The sequence below is a fragment of the Thermobia domestica genome, chromosome 1 (assembly GCF_964235325.1).
Source record: "Thermobia domestica chromosome 1, izTheDome1.hap1.1, whole genome shotgun sequence".
NCBI lineage: Eukaryota > Metazoa > Arthropoda > Insecta > Zygentoma > Lepismatidae > Thermobia > Thermobia domestica.
In genome coordinates this window covers 240,257,249-240,281,093 of record NC_137454.1, presented here as the reverse complement: position 1 = coordinate 240,281,093, position 23,845 = coordinate 240,257,249, and the positions used below count along the sequence as shown (strand labels likewise).

Here is a 23,845-nt window from a genome sequence, read left to right as displayed (position 1 = left end):
TGTTTGGCTAAATGATGAAAGTGCAATTGGGTGAAGCATGGAAAGCCAATCGAGTTCCAGGAGCAATCTGTTTCGCTTTATAGACTAAAGATGTTATCTCCTGGTTTAGTTAGCTTTACAATTGCAAATGATACTGACTGAATAAAAAAATGGTGTCCTTAACAGCCAAATGGATAAAACACCCGCTTTGAAGTCTATTTGGCTCAAATGTCCTGTCTTGCATAGCAACTGGAGAAGAAAATTGCAGAACCATGGACACCATGAATACACGTGCTAACGAATTCGCTAAGGAATTAGGCAGAAGCATGTGAAGATTTTTAGCAGAAAAAAAATAGACGACATTGAATGACCTCTGAAAAGATAATACATGGCATTCAGAAATTATGAAATGTTACATTTGACTTTATTTTTACGTATCTGGCTCTGTGTTGATTAATGAATATCCTACGGAGAATTTACTTCCCTTGAGATTTTGTTTGGATGTTAAATGTGTCATATATAACTTACGTAATTAAATAGAGACCATTTGCTCTATGATATTTTAATACATTTTTTTTGTTTGTTTGTTTTTTGTACTGACAGTTTAAAGTAGATCTACAGATAATTTCATCTCTCAATCTGACAATGTTGATAGTTAATATGATGTCGGTAATAAAGCTTCTAACTATTAATACCAATTAGGAGATTAAGAAATAGTTATCGTTGGTTTGCATACGATTTAGAATTGTGTAGTTCAAATTCAGCAACCATTGAAGATGCGAATCATAAATTATATATTCAAGTGAAACGGTAATTATTATACCTGCCAAACGGTAAAAATTCAACAGTTGTTCAGTTTCTACAGAACTACCGCCAAATTTGGTGTTTAGGCTTCACTTCCAGCGATTTAACGGGAAAATTCTGCGTGGATATTCGTATAGTGTGACTGGCAAGTGTTTATTTGTATGACGACCAACTAGCTCATCAAAGAACAGAAAAATCCAAATTGATTTTGGAAAATTATGCCAAGAGATGCATTGTGCACAATTTAATTCTAGTCCGTAGTCCTCTGTATTTTACTTATCTTCTTTCGAATATATTGTACCAAAAGGAGTTGCCGTTGACTTATCCACAGTGTACCTAGTGTAATGAATAGGACAGTAGAGCAGGAATAAGGGCCAATTCCTACTCCGTTTGGTTTGGGGAAACATATATGGAGAGTTGGATTGGGAATTAGGATTATGGTTACCATATCTGCAGAAAGTTAGCAATCGTGGTTTTCTTAATAGATATTCACATACTCAAGTCAATTAATATTCCACTAGTATAAAGATATTCTGACTTGTAACAGATGAGTTAAAATGACAAGTGTGCATATGGGCTCTTTGTTGCCAACTCTACAACAATTTGCCTTTAGTAATATGCTGTGAAGTACGCAGTGGATTAATCGACGTTCGACATAATCTATAAAACACCTGAAAGGGAGAACATCAAGTTTTCGAGGGCACATTTATCTCATAACTCTATAGTATGTATGAGATAAAAAGCAAACTGTTCAGACAGGAATAAAATACAAAACACAACCCTACATTTCTTTTCATAATGGAATGATCCACTTTGGTTATAACTTACTGTCACAGATTTATTGCGTTTTACTGCCAAGTTTCTCATTAATATCCACTAGAATGATTCTATGTACCAAACTGTGAAGCATACCACGTTAAAAAATAAACGCTGATATACCTATGTACTTTATGATTTGCTCTGGTCATTTAAGAATATTAGAAAATTATTATATTTCTCTAGATTTATGAAGTAGAATTAGTAATATCTCGTCAAAAATGTCAATTCTACACTCTTCAGTCCTGGAACACTACAATGTATCACCACTATTATTCTACAATTGGTAAAGTTGAGTTGAAAAGAAAACTCAATGGTTGACGCACTACTTATTCATTTGCTCTGACCGTATACTGTCCATGTTAAGGGTGATCAAATACAAGACGAAGATATCTTCAAACCTCTGTTCTACAAAAAGCATAATAAAGTTCATTCTTATACAGTTGCAAGCTATTTGATTCTAATGGTTACCAAACAGGCTTTATTAGACTGTAAAGAGAATTGGAATAAGTAACACTAATTGTTATTATGATAGTAGGCTATATTTGATTTATTTATTTTTTATGTGAAAAGTCTTATAAGTTAAAGTTACATTCTTTTTTCTTTTTACCGAGAAACAGTAATAAAATTTTCAGTGATACAGTTTGTTTTCCTGTTATATATTATTCGTACCATTAGTCTTTAATTACATTTGTACTATCAAGTATGGAAAAGAAATTAAGGAAAAAAGATCAATATATAAAACAAACTACGCATGAAAGTTCTTTCATTCTAGGTATAAATTTCGCTTTAGTTTACTAATTTGCATCAAAATAGTTTTATATGAGATTTATAAATTAGAAAAATACCTAATTCCAATTCGACGTTTATTACTCGAGAAAAGTTAGCTATTTGCTTTTCTTATTTTATTTATATAATTTCCTTTTATCTTTATTTCTTTCCTGGCGATAACTACAACTTGTAATATCAGATAAGATACAAATTCTTCTCATTCTGATTAAGATTATAGAAACTCGAAGGAATAAGTAAATATACCCAGCTTTCGTTTCTGCATAACAGTACCTATTGATATCAAAGAGACAGCTATTTTTCAGTCAAATAAATGCTCAAACATATGTATACATTATCACATGAAACAAGATCTATGTTTAGAACAAAACTTCTAAAAAATAAGCGGATATAAAGTGACTACAATATTATATACCCATACGATAATAAATATAGCCTACACTATGCACCAGTAAAACTAAAAGAAATGCCTAATTTATAGTTACGAACTATAGCTGTTTTCCATAATAGATGCATGCATCTCTACTTAAAGATGTTCATGCTTTCGGTTTTGCACATTATCAAATTGTATTAAAACAGTTTAAAACACTATCTAAATATTTTCACATAGAAAGAAGATTTTATGTGCTTTCAAAGAACAATAAAATCTCTATATCAAATACATAATTACTGGATGTAAGAAAACTTTTTTTTTTTTTTTTTTTTTTTTTTTTTTTTTACAGTTCTCGATCTTAAACATAATATATATAAAAGTACAATACAAACATTCTCCCTTTGATAACCTTTGTACGAAAAATGTTCACTTGCTTTTCAGCTAAAAATAAACCTGTGTATAATTTTCAACCCACTGATAATCATAGTCGTTAAACTCGTTAACTTTGATCCCCACTTCTCTCATCCTATCGAGGCCATCACCGTTCAATTCTGCTTCTTCTTCACATTTGGTATAGAACTGAATATAACGAATCTTCATGTTGAAATATGGGTTGCGTTCTTTCATGCAGTAGTAAAAGTCTATAATCTCTTCGGAACAGTCGTAACACGGTGAATAATTGATCCGTAGATTAAGGTATCTGAAAAAATAACAAAAGCCGATATCTTAAACAAAATGTATACAAAATTAAGAAAATTGCCACCTATAAGTTTTATAAAAAATACATATGTTATCGATCAAACATGCTTAATTAAGAAAACACTGCATTTAATTTACAATAAAATGTTTCTCCCTGCTTCTCTCTCGTTTATCACCTTCATCAGCAAATTCTATTAACAAAAGCAGATATCACTGAAACTTATAAGCCCTATATAGAGTGGTTCATTTAAAATTTGCCACCCTCTGTATTTCGTAATAGTTTTGTTTGAAAAATCTCTAAACACATCTACTTTAGTTTTGAGAGGGACGGATAACTGCGGCAAATTCATCCGCACTGTCCCACTCCCTGCAGTCTAGTAGATAAATTTGTCATTTTTCGTAAATTGCATCATGGGTCAAATAGCATATCGTTTGAAAGTATATTTGATACTAGTTATGAAAATATGATTGTTTTGAAATTTCACTTCTCGCACCGTAAATGTTTCTTTACTTTTGAAATCTTTATCTTGCAAATATCTTTTGTTCAGTTACATATTTTTAAATTAAAAAAAATAATAAAAAATGAAAAATGAAATCTCTGAGTTTTACGTCACACGGTTATGCCGGTTAGGCTAAAGGAGACGGTGATGAGGGATGAATGAAATGGTGGAATGAAGAAAGTGGAAGGAAACGGGAGAACTCCGAGAAAACCCACGCACACAGTGTTTGTCCTCCACAAAGTTCACTTGGCGGGGGCTGGGATCGAACCCGGGACCCCAAGCACCAGAGGTGAACGCTCTACCACTGAGCCACCGCGGCCCTAAAATAAAAAATAAAACACGAACTACTTCAATGCATATATATTTGCTTGTTCTGAGTATACGGGTTTTGTTGGCAAGGTATGATCATTCATTTAAGAAGCTCTTCTATATAGTACATACTTCACTACACTTACTACGATTCCTTTTTAATCTTAGTTAATAACTTAAGGACAATGAAGAGTATTAAAACTGTAGAAAGTAAGCCTGGTAGTGTTTGCATAATGCTGTTATATGATATAAACTAATAATTGTTGCCAGATCTTTCATTATAGACTAGAAATATGAGTACTAGGTTATGACATCATTACTGCTAAGTACTCAAATTTCTACACTATATGAAAGGTTTTAAAAACAATTATTAGTTCATGTACTAGCATTTATGGGATTCATGCTATTACTTATCGTTTCTGCATTTCTACTTCTTCACTCACTTTAGGTTATTCGCTAGAATCTGACAACGTGGGGTGAGTATAACGAAGGCCCTTAAGAAGCCCCATCACGGCGAATTTAAAATACCGCTAATTTTACAGTAATTATGTGATATTTTCAAATAGATAAAAGATAATCTACAAATGGAACAAGAGCTCGCTAGACAATTATATTTTACATGAGATACCGTTATCACGACTCACTTGTCTGTTTTCGATTTCCAGCCATTTATTTTCGCGTTTATAAATGGCTGCAAACAGAAAGCTGCTAGGTGATCAGTGATAACGGTACATCATGGAAAATACTCTATAGCGCGATCTAGTTCCACATTTCGATTATTTATCTCTTTGAAGGTATCACATAATTACTGAAAATTAGTGGTATTTTAATTTCGCAATGATTAGGCCTCTTAAATATTTTGGATACTTTTTGCTCCTGCTCCTTGACACTTTTTGCTTCTTTGAAAAACCACCAAAACATCAGTGAGCATCGCGCACTTAAAACTAGCAGCATCATAATGTACACCACGTGAAGGAGTTTGGTTTGGCATAGTGTACACAACATAAAATTTGAGTTTTTTAACAACTCAACAAGGAAGGCCTGACCGCCACCTGTCTGTTCATGAACAATTCTTCGCATTTGTCCATGCCATTACTCCCCACGCAAAAAGTAAGATATAATGCATTTTTCAAATAGGTACTACTGAAACAATTCACATCAAATTGCTCTTGAAACTCGCCGTACATACACTACAAGACTTGTCTATTTACATAAGCGCCTTGGATTTACTGCGCTGCTAAATGCGTGATATTTTCACAATTAAAATTGAAACAGGAAGTGGTAGTAGATGTTTACCACTTCAGGTTTCAGTAGAGAAATTAAAATGGAAATGGAAAATATTCCTGGATCGCTTGCAGAGACCCGCTTATCACTTTTTTCGTCTTTACTCTATAGCGATAAACGTAAAACCGGAAGTGGTTGATTTCTGCCACTTCCGGATTGAATAGAGGGTTAAGAGAGAATGTAGTACATATTCTTAGTATGATAAATCAATTCGACGAAACTTTTCTCGTTATTCCTTATCGTTTTTGCTCTAAAATATAAGTATTGAAACCGGAACTTGTAATAGATTTCTATTACTTTCGGTTTTAGTATAGAGAGAGAAGGATAGAGATAAAAGGATTTCTTTTGGATGCTCAATAGATTGTAGGAAATCGCTTCTCGCTATCTGTTACCGTTTTGCTCTGTAGTGATCAATGTTAAAGTTGAAAATGGTTTATTTTTACTACTTCCCGTCAACGAACCTCTCAACGAGTTAGATTCATAACCTAATCTTCTAAATCTTGGCAAAAACTGATGGTGATCCATTAATAAGTTCTAGAGACTATGTATCTCCCGGACGGACACATAGACAGTGTAAAGAAATAAAGATGCTTTTGCTAAACCAAACTCCATTATTAAAGGGTAATGCGCGTGCCATTGACCAAAGGAATCAATTTCCGGTAGTAGACCATTAAACGCATTGACGTAATTCGGATTCCACCTTAAAATGCAGATCCACGTCTCAAATGCAGATCTTCATCAATTTTATGGAAATACTTTTTAAAAAAAAAAAAAAAAAAAAAAAAAAAGAAACTGATAAGACTAGTATGGCGTTGGACCACCTTTCGTCTTCAGAAAAGCTCCGATTCGACGTATGTGATGGAGTCAAAGAGGTCGTGAATGAAAGCAAATGAGATATTATACAGGGTGGCCCAAAAGTAGGTATACAGTCCCATCCCGTATTTTATACAGTATAATTTCTTATTGTTATCAAAGAGGTAGACCTAGTTTCTTTATTATTTGTTCTTAACGTCTTTTTACTTGTAACTTAAGCCCGAAACAATCGAAGCAAATAAATCAATAAACAAGAATGTTATACTTGATCAATGTAGGAGTGTATACCTACTTTTCGGCCACCCTGTACTATTCCACATGCAGTGCATCTTTGAACCCCGTGATAGAAGATGAAGACAAATATATTCGTCGGATTCGTGTCTGCAAAACGAACCACAGATGTTCAATTATGTTTAAGTCCAGGGATTGGACGATCAGTAAAGGGATTCAATTTCATCATGGCGTTCCTCAAACCACGCCATAGCAGTTCCATCTGCATGAATGGGCGCATTATGGTCTTGGAATATGGTGTCGTTATCCCGAAACAATATCTAAATCATAGAATGCATGTGGTACCTTAAAATGGCTTCTCTAAGAGATTTATTTTAAATGTTCTTCCTACCCCTCAAATTAAGAGTAGTTTACTGACAGGTGAATAATCAATTTGTTTTTTTTTTTCTTCGAAAACTGGTCTTAGGCGATTTTATTCGTATTTGATAAATAAATATTTTATTAATAACCTGACAATATGGCCAAACTGATTTGTCCTAATATACATACACGTCAGGTAGTTTATTCTTGGGACGTTTCTCTCGGGTGAGTTTCTGAAAAAAAGCTCGGGCGATATTGTTTATATTTTTTACATAAATATTTCATTAACAACCTGACAACATGGCATAGCTCATCTATTTTGTCACAATCTAGTTTATTCTTGTGGCGTTTTCGGGTGATTTTCTCAAGAGCTACTCAGACGATTTTGCTCTTATTACACAAATAAATATTTCCTTAATAACTTATAATGTTGGGTAAATACCTCCTCATGGAAAAATCAAAATACGTAGTTTACTTTTAGGAGTAAGTTTCTTCTCGGACTACTTTTTCAGAAACAACTCAGACGATTTTGTTCATATTTCATTAATATTCCTAAAATGTTAAATAAATCACTTCTATGAAAATATCCACAAGGGGTAGTTTACTCTTCAGATGAGTTTATTTGTGTTGTGTAAAATAAGACTCATGAGATATCGTTATTATTTTATAAATAAATTTCACTAATAACCCTAACATATGGCATAAGTCATCACTGATGGAAAACCTAGGAAGAAAAGAGGTAGTTTACTTTTTAGGGTGTTTCCTTGGGGCAAAATTTTCGAAAATTCCTCATAATCTTGTTCGTATTTCACAAGAAAATGTTTCATCAATAACTGCAGCACATGATTTGGTTTAAGGAATTGGAGCAAGAAAGTTTAGTGCGGTGGCCCGTACCTTTTATTGTTGTCTCTTTGCGGCCGTGCGCACCAGCGAAGTTCAACTGTTGAACGAAGGTCATAATCAAGCTCGGTGAAAAAGTTCTTTACACGAACAACGTTCAAGGTTAAGTCTCAGTCAAATGGTGGATAAACTTGGTTTTAGCTTGAACGGCCAAATTTGGGGGTTTAAACTTCGTTAATTCGAGTCAGTCTGTTTACATTCAATAATGTCTTTGTATTAGTATTTCAGTGGTCGAAGGAGTCTAGGATAGGTTTAGATTTAGATTTTCTGGTTACAAATTTTGTACTTTGCACTATTATGCAGTTACAGCGTGTGCTTGGAATATTCGGTGATATTTGCACTTCCTTGAATTTCACTATAATTTAAGTTACCTTCCAGTTACCTTGAGTTACCTTAAGTTTCCAAGTAATTTTCGAATACAGTATATTATAGGTAGCATATATAAAATGAGTGTATATTTGGTTTACTACACATTCTAAAATTCGAACACTGTGGCTCTCTTTCTATAAATAAAAAAGAATAGTAAATAGTACAACATAAAACAAATACGAGTCATATTACAGCCAAATTACTTGGAACATAAGTAATAAGAAATAATAAGACACAGCAAATAAAATACAACGATAATACTTTTGTCAAATATTATATATCTATTCCGGTTAAGTGAAGTATACCTAGGTACACTCATGTCCAAAATGATTGTCGCATATCTATAACTGTTCTTGTAAGAATATAATTTGATGATTTTGCAGGGTACTTTTAATATTGATATTATGTGTGTAATTGGGAAACGTATATTTGTGGTAAATTTCATAGGGAAAGAATTATAAATATGAAAAATAACATGAGTAAAACAAAATGTTGCTAAATAGATAAAATTTTATTTTCGTTTTATTGTTCTTATTTACCGTTCTTTTGACATGAAATTTGCCACATACATGTCTGCCGATTATACACATGTTAACATTATAAGAAATACCAGGCGAATTCGTTATCAAATTATATACCTACAGTAACATATTTATAGGCATACGACAATAATTTTAGACATAAATCGAACGCAGCAGAATACATAAAGTTAAACCTTTATGTAATTACAATTAACGCCACGAGATGGCAGGAGAACAAGTACACTTTCATGCGCACACATTGATTATTCGTGACATCTGGTGAGAAGTATTTAAATTTCGTATTCATTAATTGCGTTGAATCAGTAATATTTTTGTATCTGTTTATTATAGTACAGAAAAATGGATAATTTTGTAATGCCGGAATGTAATGCTGTAGTTTTTGGCACAAATTTCTTTGTACCAGTACCTAGATATAAGTACCAGTACCTCTATCTTCTTCACCAAAGCAAATAGATACTTGTATAACAAAGATGAACGAAGACTTGAGTAATTTGGCTAAATGGTCAGCAAATAATTGTTTGATTATAAATCCAGTCAAATCTAAGTCAATTTTAATTACTTCCAAACGTGCAATGACGTTAATAGATGCTTCACTTGTTCCCAATATAACTTTAGAAGGCGTAAATATTCCCTTCTCTTCCTCTGTGAAAAATCTTGGCGTCATACTTAACAAATATTTAACTTGGTCCGATCAAATTAACGCATCATGCAAGAAGGCTTTTGGAATTCTTCATTCTCTCAGCAAATTAAAAAACTTTTTACCAACACAGTTGAAAAAAACTCTTGTTCAAACCCTAGTGGTACCACATTTGGAGTACTGTGACACCGCCTTAACTGACGCTGATATACATTTACAAAAGCGTTTGCAGCGAGTACAAAATGCTTGTATACGTTTTATTTTTAACTTAAAATTCTCAAATCATGTTACGCCATTCTTTAAAAAGCTGCAATGGCTGAAGATGCAGCAACGGCGAAAATTGCACTCGTTGGTACTGCTGTATAAAACACTTACTTTTACAGAACCTTCCTATCTTCTAAAACATCTTAATTTTTTAAGCGATTTCCATGAGAGGGACACAAGATCACGTTTTAATAGCCAACTTGCAATTCCTATTCATAAATCAACTTATTCATCCAAATCATATATAATTTCAACGTGTCGTGATTGGAATACTTTGCCAACCTCGGTACGTGAGTCAAAATCTTTAGCATCTTTTAAAAGAGCAGTTTATAATTTATTGTTATCGAAGCAGGGTTGAATGGACACAGAGACAGAAGAGCCAATAGAGAAGCCTGTCATAAAGATATGAAACTCAACACTTATTACATATTATAACATGTATGTACTTTCGTGTAGCACAATATTATATTTGTGTGTGTGTGTGTGTGTGTGTGTGTGTGTGTGTGTGTGTGTGTGTGTGTGTGTGTGTGTGTGTGTGTGTGTGTGTGTGTGTGTGTGTGTGTTTGTAAGTACTACATTGGGGGGAACCATCACCGGTTAAACACCAGCGCTCTGGGGAACTTTTCAAAAGTGGGGAACTTTTGGTGGTTCCCCAGAATGTTCTGACCAATTTTCCTACATCTGTGGGTCATGACGAGTCGAACGGAATATATAACGTCCGGTTCCCCATTTTGTCGCACACACCAACGCAGATCTAGTGGTGTGTGAAGAAATCGTCTAAAAGTGTGTTAAAAATGAACTTGAAAATTTTCACTAACGCCATCTATGTGTGTTACTTGGTGGCGAGCAGGGGGTTGATCGGAGGTTCCCAAGTAAGTGGAGTTTATACCGGTCGATAGTCCTGAGGATGTAGAGTTTGTGCCTGTCGGAAGTGAAGGGAAGGGGAGGAGTTCCCCTTAATGTAGTGTATGCAAACTAACTTGAATACTGCGGTGTTGCCAAATGCATATTACTTTTAACATAAAATAGTTATTGGAAATTTAACAACAAATGTTTTACTAAGATACTAATTTTAATAAAATAGTTATGGTATATATAGAGAAGAAATTGGTTGTTTGTATTTAACACAGTGTGTTAACTAGTGTAACTTTGTACGTCATTAATTAAATCTGGCAACAGTGGTGTGTTAAAACAGTCGCGACATTTAGTCGCCAGTTTCCAGTTATCACATTTAAAACACGTGATGGAATGTTGTTGCATAAAAGGAATGTTTTATAATCTCTGCTCTTCAGAACTGGTTTGAAAGCATTGAAAGGAAGTGTTTCATACTATAATAACTAGGTTGGTTCTTTTAAACATATGGACTGACTGTTGTTAATATAAAAGTAATCTTTTAATATAATTTACGAATAATAAATAGAATAATAAATGGAAAATTTAGTGTAACTGTCACGCTTATACCATGAGAATGGAATAAAACGTATGATGATTGCAAGTGAGGGAGAAAAATTGTGGAATAGGAATCGGAGGAAACAAAAGAATGTCAAGAGAACATGAACTCACTTTAAGGAAGATATTATTTACCATGAGCGTTGGAATAATGTCCACGTGGTCCCGGGTTCAATTCCTGGATGGAGCATTCCAATTATAGGCGTCCACCCATCGTCGTGAGTCAAACTGGAGAGTCATTTGAATAAATGACATGACGCACACTAGGTCTAGAAAGCCCCCCACAAGGCTTATTGACGGTAGGGTGACGCAATGGGCAAACCACCTATTCATCATTCAGGTGGACGTAGATCCACCAGTCGCTAGCAAAGTGTGTTGGAGCCGGCAAAGGACCTATAAGGCCTGTAACGCCAGTGGTTTAGGTTTTGGTTTAGTTATTAAGCATGAACCCACTTGAACTGTAATTGAACAAGGATTCCTGTAACCAAGGATATGAGTTGAAAATAGGATTCGGAATATTGTAATAGTTCAATGTTCTTCCTCCGGAAATCGAGCCCTCATTCAGGCCACCATATGCGCGCACGATGACTACTACAGCAGCAGGAAGGTCAAATAGATATAGTCTGCCGATTATCGGGGGCGGGTTTACCGGGTTGAAACCAGTGTGGTTATAGAAGGGGAGAAATTCCCAGGCACTTCTAAACACTTCCCTGGAACCTCGCTCCTTAGTGCTTTCTAGGGGGAAACTTGGTGATGACATGTGTAATGGTATAATTAATTGTTGTGGTTTAATTACAAGAATTACATTTATAAACGAACTATCTGTATCCTACGCGCCTTGCTAAGTCTCCAACCGAAATTGAATATAAAGGAACTCGTTATGCATAATTTACTCATTTTTCGAATAGCAACAATTCGCTCTGCACCCTCAACACCCTTGATCGTCCCTTGATTCACCTTATCACCCTTGTGGGAACGTCATTGGATAACTCCAATTTACTAAAATTAGCAACGTTATAATCATGCTTGTTATTCTCCCTCGTTTAGCTCGAGTTGCTTCATCCCTTCGGAGCTGAATCTACGTCGCTCAGTTTATTTAGATTTTTTTTTACAAATTTTGCCTGCCATAAGAGCTTTAGTACTTCTATTTCGTAATTGTTATTTGTTGGAATATCCGCTCTCGTGACTCTCCCTCGCTTCGTCATTGGATAACTCCCACCTTATCACCTCTTCCACCTTCGCATACATGAACCCATCAAACGTTCTTCTCTACGTTCGGAACTAACCCCTCGCTTCGCTCAGATGGCTCAGTTAATATACGATTCAGCTTAGTCTAGCTTCGGTTGGGTGGATTTTGGTCGCCTCTTCCACCTCGGGGATTCGGGTTCAAGATCGCCTCTTCCACCTCGTATATACAACCCCATTGATCGTTCCTCGCTTCGCTCGGGTGACCCCAAAATATCTCGAGATTAATTTTCAGTTCGTTTGGATAATTTTAACAAATTTTGCCAGTTACACGGGATCCGCCGCTTTTAGTTTTAAACTTTTGACCTCATAATCGTTATCAGTGACACCAAAAATATCAAGAAACTAAATTTCAGCTCATTTGAATAAATTTTACCAAATTTTGTCCGCCATATTTGATTCTCCATTTTGAAATTTTTAATTTTGATTTCACAGAAGCCGTCGCAGGGCTGCACACAACAACTCACAGCAATTTCATTGCAATCGGGTGAATGGTATGGGAATGCATAAAGGAACGTATGGTCAACGCCAAAAGTGCCTTACCAACCGTAATGATTTCTTTCCTTTAATACTAGGCAACCCAAAAAATTGGGTATTTGGGATGCTTGAGAATTTGAGATTTGATACAACGTCTTTCTAATTCTCAACTACCCCAATGACCTTATTTTTGGATTGCCTAGTATTGAAGGAAAGAAAGCATTACTGGTGGTAAGGCACTTTTGGCGTTGTGTATACAAGTATATTTTAGGAAGACACTAACTTTCCCCCTACCTCGAAGTGCTTCAATTTCCACACTGGTTGAAACTTATCTGATGCTCACAAAAAAGAGGAAAGATTGGTATCTATCGTAAGAATCATCTGCAGACACGCTAAAGAAAGAAAGAAAGAGACATGGAATTTGACAATGAGATGCGAGATAACGACTTTCAGGTATCCGTCCACCTTCACCCTTGACCAAACTGTTTTAACTTACAAGACTGCAGGTACAAGTCCCTTCCTCATGTAACAGAATATTTCCTATGCCCTGTTCGTCAACTACTGCCTCTATTATTTTCGTCATTGGGATAGTGTTTCTGTGTATTCATGTTCGATTTTAAAGCGATAAGAAACATCCCTTTCTCATCTACTGTCTGAAAGAAAAAAAAAACATTTGAGCTCTGCCTTTCGATAAAAATATTGACTATTTTACATACAGAAAAGACGCTGAAAGTAAAGGCAGCCGGCTTACTTTGTATTCTTCGAGACCAACCACAATTATATGTCCGTAAATTAACCCTTGGAAAAGTTCTTTTTCGCGTGTTCTCTGTCTTGGTAGCGCACCGCTGCCACAAGTAAGGTTACTTTCAGAATCCTACTTCTTTTTTAAAAAAAATAAAGTGACGAAATTCCAACATTGCGGCAGCAACTCCGAACGACCACCCTTAAACGGTGGTGGAGGGTTTTAGCCAGGAGGGTGTTGGCATGTAAAATTTCAATAGAATTGCGAAGTGCTTGAAGCCACCTGCCGTTTAGTAGACCATACTTTTTATAATCCTTTGGATTAACAGAGGATACCTTCCCCTACATTACCCCGGATTTTAGTTTTAAATTTTACTATCCGAAATCTGGATTTCGATTTTTGACACTTTAATATCCGAAATCCGGATTTCAATTTTTAACATTTCAATATCCAAAATCTGGATTTCGGTCTTTGGCTGGTATGAAATCCGAGCAAGCGTCTGCTAGTGGTTAGCGTTCTTGCTTCGCAATCGAGAGGTCCAGGATTTGAATCCGGAGGCCGGTCATTCTGACAGGTTTTTCCAGGGTTTTCCCTCAATTACTCCAGGCGAATGCTCGGATGGTACCTTGAATTTCAGGCCCTGGTCGTCTCCCTTCCACTTCCTTTCCCAATGTTATCTTTGTTAATTGCTCCAGTGTAAATTGTCCTCTGAGCTGTATCTGGTAGCTCATGTAAATAAATAAATAAAATCTGAATTTGATTTTCAGATAAAATTCGGAACTTTCAGAATCCGGATTTCGGACAACCGAAAATTTTTAACAACACAAATATATATATATATATATATATATATATATATATATATATATATACCTGGAACATATTCTAGTGCTGTTTTCACTTTAGTCATGAGTAGTTACTAAATCAGTAAATGGTATTCCATATTTGTATTGTATTGTTTCAAGACTTTACGTCCCTTTTCCAGAAACAAGGTTATATAGAGATGAATACCTGACAGAAAATACCACCGACATAACGTACCACTTTCCCGGAGGGCTACTTGGGACTGGTTTTGTAAAGGTCACTGAAAATAATCACATGCGACAAAACGTACCACTTGTATGAAGCGCTTATTGCAAAGAGTTCTAATGAGTCATCAAATATGCAACAAGAATATTTAAGTATCTTCTCATATCGCAGGATTATTAAATTTTATTCCATTTGTTGTACGTAAAAATTTAAACGAGAACTTGAGGTTCAAGAGAGTTCCATTTTCTTCATCAAACGCTTCATTACTTTTTAAGGTATTTATCATTTATGTACCAGCACTTTTTAGAGACTGCACGAGTCGGGCTTGGGCGGGCAGACACTGCTTTTTATTCGGGCCCGGGATCGGCTCCGACCAGGATTTTTCAAAACTTATCGCGCCAGACCGGGCTCGGGCCGACTAATTGGAGTTTCTTATTGACTTTTGTTTAACAATAATTGAAATAAAGCCGAAATTGAAGTTCCTGTGCAGGTGAAATTAAAATGTATTATGGATTCTATAGAATTTAGGGCGCCGATTTCTCTATCTTTGGGGATCCATTCAGATGCAGAAGGTATATGTGAAGGTTTTAAGACAAACTGAATTCAAATTGTGCAAAATATTGTATATTTATAAATACAATGCGGGTCCACCTGCCCCCGGCCTCCCAGGATCTGTGACCTTGAGAGATCACCGTGGTCATGATAAGCAATGAAGAAATGGTTGGAATATAAACATACCAGTTGTACTAACACACTGCCAGCTCTCTTTACTGCCAGGGTTCTGCCCTCAGGTACACGCATAATAGGGGATTCCCCAAAACACACGCATGATCGGAATTTCCTGGCGCAAACGAATGATCCGCAAGCCCTCACGTAAACAAAAAAAGTACATGATTAAGCAAGTGTACAAATAGATGTAGCAGGAAGGAATGTTTCGTATCTGATTTACTCGACCTTTCCTCTCCTATCCACTGTTAAGTTTGAGTTGCGTTTCTATAGCACTAGATGGAGAAGAGCATTGCCTCATTTACTTGTTTTCATGTAGCATTTTTCGTTATTTTTCTTAATGTAAGACGACCAATGTCACTATTCCAAGTGAACATTTTCATTTTCCAGAAAATATTTCGTCTTCCGTTTTTCCGGAAAATTTTCATCTCCCGTTTTCCGGGAAATTTTCATTTTCCGTTTTGCGGAAAATTTGCATCTTCCGTTTTCCGGAAAATTTTCCGCCTTCCGCTTTTCTGGAAAATTTTCCGTTTACAATTTTCCGGCTTCCGGAAAAAATATTTTCCGTTTTTCCGGAAAATGTGGCCATCCCTACTATACAGTGCAATAATGGATCACTAAAGGCAGGGGCTGATCCAGGGGGATCGCCCCCCAGAATTGAATATTTTTTTAAAAATAAAACCTAGCCTAAGAATTTTCACCTTTGTATTATAAACGTAAAATAAAACCTATTGTCCATAAACTTCATTATTCTACTTCTGTTGGGGTGGGCGGATGGGTGGGCGAGGACATCCATCGGGAGGGCGGTCGCCCACCCCAGCCCACCCTTAACGCCGTCCCTGATTGGGAGCCGTGTAGTTGAAAAATATATGAGTAGTATTAGTAATTTTTAAAACGTTTATGGGGCCGTTTGATCGCGGGGCCCTAGGGCGAAAGCGCCAGTAGCTCCGCTCTTATTACGGGCCTGGCGTTTGGGCCGGTAAAAGGGCTATAAGGCCTGCAAAGCCAGTGTTGTTCTATTTATATAGTATTCATAAAATTTAGGTGGTTTTAAACGTGTACGGAAATAAAAATCTTAATAACAATAGGAAATTTACGGTAGTATAAATAATGGTTCAAACCTCCGAAAGCAAGACAAACATGGTATCATGATTCATTGCTAATTAAAATATAATGGTTTAATAGCTTCTGTTTTGTGTAATATAAGGATATATAGATACTTAAAACTTAACAGATGTATTAAATTAAACTATTAACTATTCCCAAATTTTTCCCAGATCAAGAAACTTCTACAGGACGAGAAGGACCTGAACTGTTCCACGAGATTTATTTTTATTTTTTCCACTTACCTGTCCCCTCTGCAGCTGTTTAGACGTGCTCTCCAACTGGAGCCAATAATTAACTTACATATAGATATCATTTCTCGTAATAAAGACAACGAATAGTGTATCATGTGTTTATTATTCTTTATCTAAAACCTGTTTAACTGAAAAACGAAACACGAAAAATACACAAAAGTAATCATGCGAAAAGAACAGTCGTATAATAGTCAGCGTAACACCAACGCCACCTGACAATAGCAAGAAGAATGAAATCCGGATTTCGGATTTTGGCATTTCACTATCCGAAATCCGGATTTCGAATGTTGACATTTCATTATCCAAAATCCGGATTCAGTTTTCAGTTAAAATCCGAAATCCGGATTTCGGATATTCGAAAATTTTTGACAGCACTACATTGAGCTCTAAAGGGGCTATATAATCCACCTGAGCGAAGGGAGTGAGAATCACGACCACGGTTATAATAAAGGCGTACTCTATATATATAAATGAGTGATGTATGATACACGTACTCCCCCCTCTCCTAAAGAAATTCTAAACGGCAAATCCAATGTGGCGGAGAAACTTCCTTTAAGAATATTCAAATACTCATAAAACTAACTTTCTTTACATTTTTCGGGTTTCTAAGAAACAATTATGATGACAAAAGATTAAATTTCAAAATTGCGGATCCAATATGGCGGACTAAATTTCTTTACAATTTTCCAGTTGAGCTGATCTTTTTCTTTATAGTTTTGCGATTATTCATAACGGTTGTGGAGTCAAAAGTCCTAAACTGAAAATGGGGGATGGATCCAATATGGCGGACAAATTTCTTAAACAAATGGAGGATCTAATATGGCGTACAAAAATCAACAGACAACGCCGGGTGATTCAGCTAGTAGGAAACAAATAAATAAATAAATAAATATTGTCACACAGAATTTCATGATTTGTGATCATGTTATTTTTAGCTGTGAAATAGATGAGTACTTTATGACGTCATAATAAAAGAATCTTATGTATTTGTTTGCTGAACATCTCATATGTAATTTACTATTCTGTGACATGGTATATTTATTTTCTATGATCTAGTCTCCTACGTTCTCGAAATCATATTGAGTTTTGCCGGATACTTATTTTGAAAAATGTAAAATGACGGGAAATTTAGATAGGCAGACTTCTAACACACAGTTCCTACCAATGCAATACGCGGTTCCCACTAGAGTTAAACACACGAATTTTGCTCAAGTTTAACAAAGTTCCCATAAGAGAGTAACACATGGTTCCTTCTAATGTTTAACACACGGTTACCGCTAAAGTATGTTTTGTGCTCGTATGTGTGTATTTCTTTTTTGACATTTTTGTCGTTTTTGTGTGTATATCGAGGTTCCCTATTGTGAGGGCCTTGTACCGGCAGTTCCCCACTTCGTCGGATTATACCCATTCTTTATTTTTAAAGATAGAGCAAATTGAAATATATATTTGTAATCAGCGTGATGAGACCAACACGAAAATAGGCGAATTTTTCTCCTAGGACCATTATTTCTATTGGCACCCACAACGTTGTGTTTTGAACGATGGCCCCACAAACCACAAAATACAAACAGGGGTGTGTGTGTGTGTGTGTGTGTGTGTGTGTGTGTGTGTGTGTGTGTGTGTTCAAGTGACAGTCTGTTTCTTGTGTTTTTTTTTTACTTTCTAACTTTTTTTTTCTTTTGCTATTGTTAACTATATCCTTTGATTTTTCAATTTTGTGTCATGTTTAGGTGGTAGATAAGGCTACATATAGCCTTAACCTCGACATGTAAAATAAAATAAATAAATAGATAGATATGATGGATGGTTTTAAATAATGGTGCTGTTTCACGCGTTTTGAATGCTATGTATGTATAATAATAATAATAATAATAATAATAATAATAATAATAATAATAATAATAAACATGAAGTTTGTTTTCAAACTGAAAGCTTTAACTCAAATAAGCGGCGAACTTTGTTACTTTGTAAAGAAAACAGTAAAATCTTGGAAAACTCTTGCTAATAGTTCGGATTTCCTCAGGTGTTCCCTAATAATATACCGTAGGCTATACAGTACACAATAAACAAACAAGCTGTTCCTGTAGAATAAGAGCTATCAATTTTGGAAACAAATGACATACTCGTAAACTACGCATAAACATTTATCCTCAAGTAGCTACTTCATTTGGTTAAGTTTGATGTCGTCTAGCGACTGTTATGTCTCCTCTTTTGACGATATTATAATGAAACAGAAATTAAAGTTTAAGGATTGGTCATGATGTGTATACCGAGAAATGTTAGCTACACTACTTGTTTTTCTTATTTTACTTACATGGTTTCCTTTTATCTTTATTTTTTTCCTGGCGATAACTACACCTTGTAATGCCAGACAAGATACAAATTATTCTCATTCTGATTAAGATTATAGTCAATTGAAAATTCAGAGTAAAAAGTAACTTTAACCAGATTTCGTTTCTGCATAACAGTACCTACTTATATATCATTACCAGATTCATCTCAATACGTGGTAGGCGTCAAATTTTAGGCTTACAAAAAAATCGTTAATCTTGATTTTCTGGAAACCTGTACATGAGGATATTCATTTAACCATATCAATTTTGTTCAGTCCATTGAGATCTATCCATTACTGTGGAAATACACAAATGTTAATCTAATTTGAATTGGTCGAGTAAGACACTGGACTCAGCTTTGGGGTGTTTGTGTGAAACACAAATAATGTTGAAGATTTATGAACATCGGATCAGTTCTAATCGAATTTTGTATAACTTGTAACAAAATAAGTTCGGCACTTGTATAATAATATAAGGATCATTTAATATAAAGGTAACCAAGAAAGTTCTGTCGCTTTCTGTGGAGGTATGTGTTCAATTAGCTCTCACGCAGTGAGGTGAATGCGAATGCAGATAAGGCGAAGGTCAATTGTTAGTGTGGGAATACCCAACAATACTACCTGGTTGTGGCAGTTCAGTTACACTGTGAACTTGCGTAAGGAAATAGTGAGTAGGGACATCCACAGAGCGTCAGAGTTCAAATTGGGGTCAAACGCCGTTGCAGCGGGGTGGAAGATATGCCAGGCCTTTGCTCAGGGTGTCATGACTACGCGACAGTGTAAGGGGGCGCGGTGGCTCAGTGGTAGAGCGTTCACCACCGGTGCTTGCGGTCCCTGGTTCGATCGCAGCTTGCGCCGTGTGGACCTTCTGGTGGATAAACACAGTGCTCGTGGGTTTTCTCGAGGTTCTCCCATTTCCTCCCACTTTCTTCATTCCACCATTTCATTAATGTCTCATCTTCACAGTCTCCTTTAATCTAATCGGCATAACCGTGGGAAGTAAAACTTAAAAGACTACGCGACAGTGCAGCGGTAGTTTAACAAGTTCAAGGACGGTGACGAAACACTCGAAGATGCACCACATGCCGGAAGGCCAACACATTTACGAAATGGAGATCTTTAAGCACCAATTGAGGCGAACAGTGGCCAGACATGTGAGGACCTGGGACTACAATTCAGTGTAAGTGGAGAGAGAAAGTATTCGGCAGCACCTCCATCAACTTTGGAAGCACTACAAGTTGGGTCAATGGGTCCACATGATTTGACTCTGGACCAGAAGGCAACGTGAGCAGACACCTGTCATGCTTTTAGCTCCATGCTTTTATCGATTGCACATCACATTGTTGAATACATAAATTATAGACAAAGTTACATTTTCGAGTTAATTCACATGTATTTTTGAGATTTTTTTAATTGTCTTATTGATTTTTCCATAAACAAGGCTACGGGTTGGACAGAGGCCCCTTTCCCTAGTGTCCTTCCCTTCGCTACCACTGCGGGTCCGTTAGTTACGCCACTGGTAACTATGAAGAGAACAGAGTTCTGAATTAGCTATAACTAATCGAGCAATATCTTAAGTGATTTTGCAGAGGGCAGGGCCCACCCGGAAATTTCCGGGTTTCCAGGTGGCCCAGTCCGCCTCTGGTATAGTGTTAGTTATGTTAGAATGTCTATATACACAGTTACCTTGAAGTCTTAAGAGTCATAAACATCGGTATGATCACCATCCATGTCGTAACAGCTGAATTCTGCGCAAGTTCTCATAGAAGTTTTGCAAAGATACTCCGGAGTTACGAGAGTGAAGGCGTGTTCCACAACTGCTCGTAATTCCTGCGTTGTGTGATATCGAGTGCGTCTTACTTGCTGCTTTATGAAATCTTAGAGAGAGCATTGTCTTGTGTCGTTAGATCGGGACTTCTTGGAGGCCAGGCAAAGGGAGTTGAAGATGCACAACCTCTTCCAATCTAGGGACCAGGAAACGTCTGATTCAGGTAATTGAGCATGTGAATCGCGCAGTGCGCTGGTGCTCCATCCTGCTGTATTACAACAGTGTCTTTGATATCATTTTCTTGCAGTTGACGCATCAACCACACATTAAATATCTCCAGGTAAGAATGTCCATTAACACTATCTTCGAAGAAATACCAATTAGGGGTAAGCCCACTTCCGGACCACGCTGTACGTACTTACTTTGCAATAGTTTCATGAATACCGAATTTCGTGTGCTTTTAAATGTACCAAAAAGAGTTAGAAGTCTCCTAAACTCTATATTGTCATTATCCAGAAAATACATCCGATTTTTTAGAAGACGACTTCATTATTACCTTACCTCATAAATCAGAGTCTAAAATGATATTTCTATACTACAGCTCAAATTAGAATAACAAGAGAAAAATTCGGTATAAAACACCTAATTTCTTAGTTTTACACAAAACAGTAGAAATTGTTGTAATCAGTTATCAGAAGAAAGAAACTCTTAATACTTCATGTGTAATAATTCGTTTCGTTACAGCAGCTGTCTCACTGAGACGTTATCTCCGAGGTGATGTCCTTCTTTCTTGTTAATGTCATTTAAAGTTTACATCAGGAGTAAAAGTGAGGGGGAACGCGGGGGACACTATCCCCTCACCTCCTAAAAATATATACGGCGTTCCCCCAGTTCATAAAAATTTACAATGGGCAAAGATAGGCAGGACAGCGTGACGTCATGCGGCTACCTTTCCCTACCTTTTCAGATCCACTTTTATCCCTGGTTTACATATATTCCATTTTGAACGATATATCTACTTCTATTCAATTGTGTTATTCTGTAGATGATTAATAATTTATTGCTTTTGAGTACACCGTTAAATTATGTATATTGCATTTTGAACTACATACTTTTGAACTAGCTAATCAAAATGCTGGATATTATAGAGTTCTAACTACATACATTACGGACATCTAATTACTCTGTAAAATATTTTCCATGGTTTCTCGTTTTGGAAAATATACACGAAGATTCGACCAAAACAAAGATTAATTAATCCTCTTTGCGTGGATTATGCCAAACTCTGGCATAATTACAAATTGTATAGTGAATATATGTGCCAAAGAATCGCGTCACACTGGGATTAACAGAAATACTAATTTACCATGTGATAATTTTCCCCCTTTTATAGAAAATTATATAGGTACATTATATTGGCAAAAAAAGAATCACTTATCGCCAAGGTTCGCAAAATTTTTATTGGTTAATTGAAAAGTTTAACTCAAACAATCTACTTTTTCATAGACTTAGAAGCTTGGATCATAAGGGTATTACCTAAGTATTTAAAGAGAGAAAAGAGAAGCAAGACTTTAAACTCAATACTGCTCTTACTAGGGAAAAAAAAAATATATATATTTATTGAAAAGTCTGAACACTCCTCTATGTATCTGCTCCAAGGAGACTGGAAATTTGAACCATAGTTTTATTGTATCTTTACCTATCACATGGCTCTTTCAGTGTTCAATATCTTTTAGCTCGCAATAGCTTGGACATTTTCAAAATCATAGGGTATTCGAAACAAATTAGGGTAAGAACAGTTCGAGTAGGGAAAGTTAACAGCAATCTCACTATAAATATATATAGAGGCTTACAGGATATGTATATATATATATATATATATATATATATATATATATATATATATATATATATATATATATATATATATGTGTGTGTGTGTGTGTGTGTGTGTGTGTGTGTGTGTGTGTGTGTGAGAGAGAGAGAGAGAGAGAGAGAGAAAAGATAAGTTCCCAGTTAACCTATTCAGGAAAAGGACAATTATTTAGCAGATTATTTTAGTTATTGCCATACCTTCCTTTATACTCTTTAGAGAGGAAAAAGACGAAGACGATAAGTGAAAATCGAATTAATAGAACCAAATGTTGCACGATATTGAAGTAGACTTTCATAACTGCTAGAAATAAGTGTGACTGCTAAAAGACACGATCTTATATATAACAAAGTGTTTATATATATATACACTACACAAATATAGCTATAACCAATGTGTTCCTGAAGACATTTTCTCAGAAACTGTGCATCAAAATTTAATGTTAAACAGATCATTTCGCTACGCTCGGGCGTGATTTACAAACTGATATAGGGCCTACTGTATGTCTTATCTTTGGACGTCAGTCTTATCTTAATAGGTCGCGTGCTTTTTGTGCAATATCAACTTTTAGCTTTACAAAGTAATTTGTTTTTTCTAAAATTTCTCGAAACTACACATACATTGACGTATATCATTACTTAATGAGATCTGTCTATTGGTGTATGTCTCATCTACAGACATTTGTTTACGTTAAACACTAATTGGTGTATGTCACATCTACGGACGTTTGTTTACGTTAAACATTAATTGGTGTATGTCACATCTACGGACATTTGTTTACGTTAAACACAAATTGGTGTATGTCACATCTACGGACGTTTGTTTACGTTAAACACTAATTGGTGTATGTCACATCTACGGACGTTTGTTTACGTTAAACACTAATTGGTGTATGTCTCATCTACAGACATTTGTTTACGTTAAACACTAATTGGTGTATGTCACATCTACGGACGTTTGTTTACGTTAAACATTAATTGGTGTATGTCACATCTACGGACATTTGTTTACGTTAAACACAAATTGGTGTATGTCACATCTACGGACGTTTGTTTACGTTAAACACTAATTGGTGTATGTCACATCTACGGACGTTTGTTTACGTTAAACACTAATTGGTGTATGTCTCATCTACGGACATTTGTTTACGTTAAACACTAATTGGTGTATGTCACAT

General features: G+C 35.7%; 1 protein-coding gene across 2 annotated transcripts in view; it reads right to left on the bottom strand.

Moving 5' to 3' along the window:
• Nucleotides 1-2,348: 2,348 nt before the first annotated feature.
• LOC145694774 (single-stranded DNA cytosine deaminase-like) overlaps nt 2,349-23,845 on the bottom strand; it is a 104,174-nt gene continuing 82,677 nt past the window's right edge. For both annotated transcript variants that reach the window (XM_081771408.1, XM_081771416.1), the window contains exon 2: nt 2,349-3,461. In XM_081771408.1, the coding sequence (XP_081627534.1) occupies nt 3,203-3,461 (259 nt within the window). In that variant the 3' untranslated portion in view covers nt 2,349-3,202. The remainder of the gene's footprint in view (nt 3,462-23,845) is intronic.